General features: G+C 44.5%; 1 protein-coding gene across 1 annotated transcript in view; it reads left to right on the forward strand.

Moving 5' to 3' along the window:
• Positions 1-8,274, forward strand: part of LOC106809576 (cytosolic purine 5'-nucleotidase-like) — a 54,558-nt gene extending 46,284 nt beyond the window's left edge. Inside the window, 3 exon segments of the mRNA XM_014812704.1 lie at positions 609-727; positions 6,477-6,599; positions 7,205-8,274. Of these exon segments, the coding sequence (XP_014668190.1) occupies positions 609-727; positions 6,477-6,599; positions 7,205-7,447 (485 nt within the window). The 3' untranslated portion in view covers positions 7,448-8,274.
• The last annotated feature ends 2,254 nt before the right edge of the window (positions 8,275-10,528 follow it).

Raw genomic sequence — 10,528 nt, forward strand, 5'->3', positions numbered from 1 at the left:
CTACTGGAATGGTTGAGAATAGTGTAGAGTGTAAGGTGTAAACTACTGGAATGGTTGAGAATAGTGTAGAGTGTAAGGTGTAAACTACTGGAATGGTTGAGGTGGTTTCGTTGATACATATATAAATAATATTACTTACCAGACATAATTAGTAGTAGTTAGTAAGTAGCATACATTACGTCTGGTTATCTTTGTAATAGTCTAATAGTTAATCATTCACGAAGTGGTGTTTATGGCACATTTGAGTTACAACCTTTCTATTTAGTAGTGGGGGGACTAACATTAGAACATCATTTCATACGGGGCATATGTGCTCGCTCGTGCACAATAAGACACTGGTTGGATGTGTGGGTGGGTGGGCATGTAAAGGGGGAAGAAAGAGAGAGAGAGAGCGTCGTGTGAATCACGGTCTAGACTGTCATTACTCTTGTGTGATTGGAACACGGTTAGTGAGAACTCTAAGGCACGGCGACCGTTTAATCTACGCTGCTTCAATCACCCGTCGTTAGCGTCTCGTGCGAAACAATTTCTCGCACCTTTGTCGCACGTCGTGACATGTAATCTCTGCTGCGTTATTCGTCATGGCAACGTTGTTTTTTGCACGGCAGGTTCGCGGCAGACGTTTTTCGCCGGTCAGGTGACGATGTTTGCAGACATCTATGCCGCATCCTTCCTCAACCTGCTCTACTACCCGTTCAGCTACATGTTCCGCGCTCCTCCAATACTGGTGAGTGAACAACAACGACGACGACGACGATTACGACGATGACGACGACGACGACGACGACGACGACGATTACGACGATGACATGACGAAACCATGTATAATACGCAGGGTCTCCAATCATTCCGCATTCTGCGGAATCTGTACGATTTCTAGGCTTAATTTCTGCATACCGCAGCGGCAAGGTTATATACAGTTATACAGCCGCAGGGTTATATTCCTCATTTCAGTTGCATGGTAACAAATTTGCACTGATTGTTTGCTTGGACGCATTGTTTTTTTTTCAGCTGGTGCCTGCACTGGCCACGCGCTGGTGCAGTGGAGATAGGCTTAGATACAAATATCTCGAAAAATGGCCTAAATATGTTTCTGGAAATTCTCCAAAAAATCTCTAAATATCTCAAATCTTTTTCTTCAAGTCTACAATAACCCTGGTCTTCTCATTCTCATGGCAGCATATACGTTCAGTTGCCGTACTCATTAATTCACAAACACTACAAGAACACCAGTAAGAAATCGGGTAACTTAGAATTGATTACATTTTGGTCGTCATCCAGATCCAATTAATTATTTAATTAATTAATTAATTAATTAAATTTTTCACAGTAACAGAATTCAGCTGCCTTGGCGGAGGTCTGTGCTCTCCGAGTGCTCTAGTTTGATATGCAACACACTCGTAATGTTATAGTCACGACACGTAATCAATGAAATTTTCAAATGTGTTATATGAGCAGATAATGTGTGACAGCATAAAATCTGCTGATAGATAAAAGGAATTCCTTTCCACTAAAAGCATTCTGTTCATTAATATTTTAGCAGAACTTGGAAGTAGTAAAAATAGAAACAAATGATTTCTGAAACGTCATCTTTCTGATTTTGCATGTTTATTTTTCAGAAAACCGGGGCTCTGCGAATAGGATCACATATCGGACCGCTAAAGAAGGGTCACGTCTATTCAGGAGGTATGTTCACATAGAGCTTCATCGTCGAACACCTTCCATTCTTAGCTCAACTACTGCATACGCTGTGTATTTCGCGGTGGTTTAATTTTCGCGAATTTTTGCGAACATGTTCCCGACCGCAAAAATAACAACACTCTGTTCTTCACTGATTTGTGAATTCGCCAACCGCGAAATTAACCACTCGCGAAATTGTCCGCCAAGTCTGAATTCGCTAAAATATCTGTACGCGAAAAATATAGCGTATACAGTATTCCCTATACTAGACACATTATTTGCTTCTAGGCTGCAATTAGTCATCCAAGTAAAACCATATGCAGTCACGACAGCTGATGCTACAAACTACTTCGTCAAAAATTTACTCGATTGGTTTTAATAATTCTTAAATTCCTAATGAGGGTTAGCGTCACTTTTCGTTGTCAAACCGCGTTTATTAACCATTAATCTCATGTTGACTCGCATTTATGTTTTTATTCCTGAATCCTTATCATGTGCTGTTCGTGTGATAACGTCTGCATCCCTCTGTCGTGTGGTACCTATACAACCCTTGGTATGGAATGAATCAACTTCATGCACTGTTTTTCAGGCTCATGTAATGTCTTTTCTGACATGATTGGTGCTAAAGGCAAGGATGTGTTGTATGTGGGTGATCACATATTCGGTGACATTCTCAAATCGAAAAAGATCAGAGGTATGTATGTCTGTTTTATGATACCGCTGTCATCGCGAGTGAAACTACGAGCGGTGACAGTAACAAACATTGCGTATCATTGTATTTATATCATGCAAGCCAAGATGATAATTGTTTAACATGTGTGTCTCTCTCTCTCTCTCTCTCTCTCTCTCTCTCTCTCTCTTCTCTTTCATCTCTGTCTCTCTGCTCTCCCTCTCATGCTCTCTCTCTCACTCACACCGCTCCCTCTCTCTCTCCGCTCTCTCTCTTCTCTCTCTCCTCTCTCTCTCTCCTCTCTCTCTTCTTCTCTCTCTCTCGTCTCTTTCTACTCTCTCTCTCCTTTCCGCCTCTCTCTCTCTCCCCTCTTCTCTCCCGTCTTCTCTCCTCTCTCACATCCTCTCTCTCTCTCTCTCTCATCTCTCTCATCTCCTCTCTCTCCTCCCTCTCCTCTCAACCCTCGTCTCTCTCTCTCTCTCTCTCTCTCTCTCTCTCTCTCTCTTCTCTCTCTCTTCTCTCTCTTCTCTCTCTCTCTCTGCTCTCTCTACGCTCTCTCTTCTCTCTTTCTCGTCTCATCTCCTCTTCTACTCTCACGGCTCTCTCTCCTCTCACGCTCTCCTGTGATCTCCTCTCTCTCTCTCCTTCTCTCTTTCTCTCTTCTGTTCTCTCTCTCTCTCTCTCTCTCCTGCGTCTCTCTCCCTCTCTCTCACCCTCTCTTCTCTCTTTCTTCTCTCCTCTCTCTCTCTCTCTTCTCTCTCTCTCTCTCTCGTTCTATCTCTTCTCTCACTCCTCACACGCTCTCTCCGCCTCTCTCTCCTCCTCTCTCTTCATCTCTCTCCCCCTTTCTCTCCCTGTGCCTCTTTCTCTCTCTCTCGCCCTCTCTCCTCCTCTCCTTTCTCTCTCTCTCCCCCTTCTCTCTCTCTCTCACCCTCTCTCTCACCCTCTCTCTCACTCACTTCTCTCACCCTCTACAGCGTTGGAAAACGTTCCTGGTCGTACCGGGCTAACACTGAGTTCTGCACGTGTGTGAACGACAGACTGACTCTACGTACAGCACAGAACCTTGACAGTACGCTATCATCATTGATACAGTGAGAGCGGCCAGGACGCAACCGCACTCATGCCGAGAGAAGGAGAGGAGACGAGAGAGAGAGAGAGAGAGAGAAGAGATGAAAGAGAGATAGAGAGAGAGGAGAGAGAAGCACGAGAGACGAGGAGAAGCGAGAAGAGAGAGACGAGAGAGAGAGAGAGAGAGCAGAGAGAGAGCGGCCGCTACCTACACAGAAGCTACCTAGCATTCCTAGTTTCCCATTACTGATGGCAGTGCAGAAATGTTTACGCTAATTAGTAAACTCTGCCAAGTCAGTGTGTGTGAGAGAGGAGAGTGTGTGAGCAGAGAGTGGGCGAGAGAACCCTGCGAGCAATTCATTAAATTATATAAATAATAATTACAAAGAGTGCCGTGTCTATGACGATGTATGGCTGCTTGCCACACAGCTACGAGCTATAGTGCCGTGCCCAAGCCTGCAAGGCATGGTGTGGTCCAGGTGTACTCCCATTGCCTTGAAACAACCGATGCTTGCAGGTCTTATAAACTGCTCGACGTGACTTTCTTCGGCAGAATCTGACATGCACCACTAAGGGAGATCGGATATCCGCGAGGTCCAAAGAAGATACCAACGCGGATCCACGAGATGGACATAGTGCTATCGGCCATTATGGGAAGCCGTTTCCCAGCGGTAAACGGCCCTCTGCTCTTCCCATCGTGGCCTATATGTTGTCTCTCCCTTAAATCCATGCGGCTCTATCAGTGCCTATTGTTTGTCTGCCTGTAAGCCATGGTCTTCATCAGTGCCTATTGTTGTCTGTCCTATCCATGTCTTCTATCAGTGCCTATTGTTGTCTGTCCTTAATCCATGGTCTTCTATCAGTGCCTATTGTTGTCTGTCCTTAATCCACGGTGTATAAACCACAGTGCAACTACTGCAAACTACTGTGAATGACTATGTGTAGGTATAAACAGTGTATTTAACTACTGTGTTATTATTGCATATAATTTCAAAATACAAATACATGTACTGAAAATGGTCTTTTTCATGGAGAAAAAATCTGTTGGATGCAATAGTGAGAAAGTGTAGTGAGGATGGAAAAATAGTGTAGCGCGTAAGGTATAAACTACTGGAATGGTGAGGTGTTTCGTTGTACATATAAAATAATATTACCTTACCAGAACATTATTAGTAGTAGTTAGTAAGTAGCATATCATTACTGCTGGTTATCTTGTAATAGTCCAATAGTAACCATTCACGAAGTTGGTGTGTAATGGCACATCTTGAGTTACAACCTTTCATTTAGTAGTGCATGGGGACTAAACATTAGAACATCATTTCATACGAGGCAACTGTGCCGCCGCGTGCGACAATGAAGGAGACTGCGTAGATTTGTGTGGGGGTAGCGCATGTTAACGGGACACAAAGAGAGAGAGAGAGCCGTCGTGTGAATCACGCGTCATAGACTGTCATACTCTTGTTGATTGGAACACGGTTAGTGAGACACCTAAGCCACTGCGACCGTTTAAATCTACGCCTGCGTTCCAATCACCCGTCGTTAGCTCTCGGTGCCGACAACAATTCTCGCCACTTGATCGCACGTCGTGACATGTAATCTCTGCTCGTTTATTCGTTCATCGGCAACGTGTTTTTTGCACGGCAGTGTTCGCGGCCAGACTTTCCGCCGGTCAGGTGACGCATGTTTGCCACGACATCTATGGCCGCATCCTTTCCTCAACCTGCCTACTACGCTTCATCTACATTTCCGCGCTCCATCCAATTAGACTGTGAGTGACACACCGATGACGCACGACGACGACGACGACGACGATCGGTCTGACGACGACTCGGGACGACGACGACGATTGTGACGACGACGAACGACAGACGACGACAGCGACACGACGACCGACGACGATGATGACGACGACAACACACGTTGACAGACGAAACATAAATACGCATGTCCCAACCATTCCGCCTGCGGGATCTGTATCGATATCTAGGCTTAATTTCTGCATACCGCAGCCGCAAGGTTATAATACAGTTATACAGCCCGCAGGGTATATTCCCATTCAGTTGCATGGAAAAATTTGACAACGATGTTGCATGTTTGCTTGGAGCATGTTTTTTTTCAGCTCTGGTCCGAGCACTGGCACGCGCTGGTGCAGCTGGAGAAGCCTTACGATAACAAATATCTCGAAAAATGGCGCCTAAATATTTTCCGGAACTTCTCCAAAAATATCTAAATGATCTCAAATTCTTTTTCTTCAAGTCGTACAAATAACCCTGGTATTCTCATTCTCATGGCAGCATCATACAGTCAGTTCCGTACTCATTTAACACAAACACACAAAACACCATATGGCACAGTCCTATCGGGTACCGACGCTTCCATTCCGCCATGTTGTGACTGTTCTGATTCTTGAGAAGTTTGTGCCGATTCTTTGCGTTGCTTTTTCAGACTATTCTCCTCAATTTCTTCTTGTGTATATTCAGGCTCAAACCTATATCCAACTGGTAAATCACTATAAATATCATCATCATCTGAGTACCGGTAATCACTAGAATCATTGAAATTATCGCCGTCTGTTTCCATCTTATACACAACACTCAACTTGCGATAGCAAGGCGTCCGTCGCTCAACATGGGGCCGTGACGTCACATGAACTAGATTACTATTCATGTGTTTATTACTAATTGGGCGCCGGATTTGAAATGGAATACGTCATTGAATGTATTTCTATGTATAAAAACGTTACAGAAGTTATGAAATTTGACTTCAATTGTCCTTTAATTGTGTAGGAAAATATGAAGTGAGCTAGGTAAATTACTGGTCTCATTAAAAGCTCTGTCATTCAGCACACTTATGGCATTATGTATGGTTAAATGTCAACACAGTACTGTAATTATGTTTTTTATGTTTTGTATACGAGTTTTTTGTTAGGATTCAAGTTGGTTAGGACTTTTCTAGTTGAGTGCTGGATACCAGAGCGTCAGTGCGGTTTGCTTGTCCGTGTATTCATTCTTGTCGATGCAATACTAACCCGATTGTTTTCTTTTCCTGCCACCAGATGCCGCACGAGTCGACAGTCGACCACATGGAGTGTAACTACGACCTTGAGAAAGAGTCGCAGCTGGCATCGCGGTCCCGTAACGTGTCAACCGTCGCCGAACCAGTCGTCAACAACATTCAGGTACACGCGCGTTCGCGACATGGTAGCCGCGATTCGTTTCTCACCGAGCTTACACCATTCATCTTTACAACATTCTGCCACGCTTGTCCGATGTGCCGCTACGCTAGTTGACCAACATTAAGGGAGGGGGAGCACAGGATACCTGTAATGTAACACCTTAAAGCCATATTTTCGAGTATAATCTTGTGTTTTACCCACTTTTATCACACTTACAGTTATTGCTTGAGTAACAGCAACTGCCTAGAGTAACGATAAAATGTATTAGAACCTTCGTAATTACCAAATCATGCTCGTTTCGGACTCGTTTAGAAAACTCGCTCGTTTTTAGTCTCACCGGTGTGGGAGATTACCTGTAACGTACCTGTTACCTGTACCTGCACCTTAATGTGGTGTACTCGCTAACTCCATGATGCATATCCCACGCACGCACATCTCGCGTCTCGAATCCACGCTGCTCTCAACTCACTGCAGTCCACGTCACACATAACAGTAATTAATATACTATGGTGACACTAGCTCCGTCACACGCAGCCACGTTGTGTTTTCCTCACTGCGCTTCGTCCGCGTTGTTGTGTTTTTCCCTCATGTTGTTGTTTCTGCTGAAGCAGGTGCTGCCTCAGGTGGCGACGCATCGTAAGGTGAGTCTCGTCCCGCACCTGCGCGCGGAGACTCCCAAGCACCTCACCCACTATCACGACGAGGACGACGAGGAGGAGGAGGACGACAGCAAGTCTGACCAGTCCGGCGAGATGCTCGCCAACAATGGGGACGCACCGCCGCCGCCGCCGCCCCGGCCGCCGCGAGCCGCGCGCTCCGGTGTGACCATAGCATCCTCGTGCCTCGAGTAACAACCCTCGTGCGTGCGTGCTTGCGTGAGTGCATGCGTGCGTGCGTGCGTGAGTGCGTCCGTGAGTGCGTGACTGCCGGCTCGCGCGCGGGAGAGAGAGAGAAGACTTGCTCACGGAGGTTAGAGCGCGACCTTTGGAAGCGGGACGTCAGTGGAGGGAGGGGGGCGCGTGGTGTGCGACCATCACCGCGTTTCCTCGCACCGCCGCGAACTACTAGCTTTCATTTCACTGCATCGAATCTTCCTCCCATCTCTTCCCCGAACACACACTGACCAAGGATGAATAGTCTCTCTAGATGGTGATGTGTAAGATTTGGGATGGATGCAGTTGCGAGTTGTTGTATCGACATGCCGTTGTTACTGTGGTTCTTGAGACGTGACGTATGGCCTGTAAATAGAGTGAAATTGTAAGACCAGCTCCGATTTTCTTTCTTCCCGGATGAGTAGTTGTCTATGAGGTGATGTTTTTGAATGTAATCCTGAGAGAGGAGAGGTGTGAACGACTTGCTCTGTGTGTGAACATGTTACGTGACACCGTGCTGTGGTAAGAGTGACCTATTGCCTGTGGCGTGCACGCACCCGACGAACAGATAGATGGAGTTCTCGTGATCTCAGATGTCTGTCAGCAGCAGCTGCTAACGTGCGCTCGTGTGCACTCTGTACTGTGACGAACCTGTCACTCATCTCCTCCTTCCATGCATTAGTTTATCATCAGCATAGTCGGCAGCCGGCTAATAAGGTTGTAGAAACGAAGCTACGCAGCTCGCTCGCGTACTTTCAGTTCAAGTTTTACATTTGCCAGTAATATTTTTTCAATTTTGCAGAATTTAAAATTTTTTTTTTTATATGCTTTGTTGTAATGGCTATGCATGGTACTAGCTGGTGTAATGGCTATGCATGGTACTAGCTGTTATAATGGCTATGCATGGTACTAGCTGGTATACAACACTCAATCATATTTTTTTATCGTGCTTCTGGGTATAAATTATAGTCGGTATTGTTAACATTTCACTGCGACATTAAGTTAAGAATCGAGAGAGGTTGCCGTGGCAATGTAAACATTTGAATATTTAACTCGGTCACTCACCATTACTCTCGCATCCGATTAAGTTATTATTTATGTTTAGTACCAGTTTTACTGAAATATCACATAGATATTGCAGATAGTGAACGTGACCCGTTTGCACTCGGGTTTCTATTTGAACAGCAACAGCAGCAGCTCGTGTGAGTCATAACGGGTCCGTTGTCAGGGCCGCAGCACACGCACGTACGGACACATGTACTGTGTCTAGCTGTGCGTGCTGCGAGCGAGCATGTGTTAGCAGCATGCACTGCGGTTACTCTTGCTAAAACACACCTGGGTGACGTCACGGCAGACGTCACCTGTCGGCAGGTATTCTTTGAAGTTGCCGCTCGTTATCTCGTGACGCTACAGGTGTGGTAAGGTAACGGCCGTGCGTGGACGGGCAGGAGAGGTGAAGCAGGGACAGACGAACGCATGTTGTCGTTAGTGAATCTATGCCGTGACGCAACATTCTGGACCAAATAAATCTTGAATCGGGTCGCGTGTGGAAAGTTTGTTAATTAATATAAAGTACAAAAATCGAACGAACGTTATTGAAAACGCGAACTAACGTTATTGTAATACTGTGCAGCAGCAGTAGGAGCAACGGTCCGGTTTATTGGTTTGTTTTGTTCGTAGCCATTGGACGGATGGATACAGGATTGTATTCGTTTCGAATGTTGTATTCAGCCTGTATACGCATATAGTATGAGCATGGTCCCGATTCTGTATATTCCTATATCGTCGTAACTTATTTTCTATGCCTCCACATATATATGCGAGCATCTATTTCCATTATAAGTCTATATATATATGTACGATATATATATATATATATATTATATATATATTCCATCGAGTTAAAGCCCATGTACTACCACAGCTAGCATCGCCAACGTGTAAGTTGTGTTTATGGTTTTACGCAGGAACAAAGGCTTTGCCCTTGTATGTTGCCTCCCACGTGAAAGGCTATATATATATAATTAGTTCGCCTCTTTGCTCTTCCAGTGCATCGATATACTGGCACTCTACATCAGGCTATCCTCGTAACATTGCTCATAATACATTCTAGATCCAGTGTATTACTTTATAATTTTACATGTAGATACCGCATGTAGCGTAAATACTATATAGCGTTTTATTGGGGCAGCGTTAGCAACTAAGCGCACCACAATACTGCATGTGAATCATACATGTGTCGAGGTCCTGTGCATGGTATTTCTATACATTTTTTACGCGTGTAACAACGTTGGTAGTTGTGTAGTCGGCGCCGGTGGAATCTGTTGTATATATTTTAATTAGCTACAATTTGTAGATGTTTAACGAGCATATTGCTGAATATGCCGGTAGTGTTTTGGCTTGTCTGTACTGCAGTGTGCGTCCAAGGCGTCCGTTGTCTCTAACGCATTAGAACTCGTGCGCGCACACACCCGATTTTATTGTTGCGCTATGGGGCCGGGATCTTCGCTGAATGTGCTGCCAATTTAATTTTATCAGCTTTAGCAGTGTTATTTTTTTAATTGGCTAATTGATTATTTAATTTTTTAAATATATTCCGTTTATACTACGCTTCACGATTATATTTTTAGCAGACCTGCCGAGGGTATTTATTCTCCAACAGTCTTTGCTGTGTCGGACGCTATAAATGAAGCAAAATCGATGGGGATTCGACAGCATAAGTTTCATTTCTTTCACTTCACTTTAGCTTTTAAATGACCCATCAAAGACTAGTTTAATGTGATTGTCGCGGACTGAAGCAAAAATTGTTTGACTCCTTCAGATGCTAGATGTATTGACTAGGGCAACTGAGAGTTGCTTAGCAAGCTTATATATATATATATATATATATACTAGTTAAGGAGTAATTTCCCCGCAAAATCTTTTCTTGTGATGCGTCGCTTAGTAGACGGGGCAAATCTGGTGTATTGGGTTGCTAAATCTGTACAAGAAGTATATAATAGTTATCTTGTATTGATAGTTATCTGAATGCTTGTATAAACATATAATATATAATAAATA

The sequence above is a fragment of the Priapulus caudatus genome, unplaced genomic scaffold, assembly GCF_000485595.1.
Source record: "Priapulus caudatus unplaced genomic scaffold, Priapulus_caudatus-5.0.1 Scaffold365, whole genome shotgun sequence".
Classification (NCBI taxonomy): Eukaryota; Metazoa; Priapulida; class Priapulimorpha; order Priapulimorphida; family Priapulidae; genus Priapulus; species Priapulus caudatus.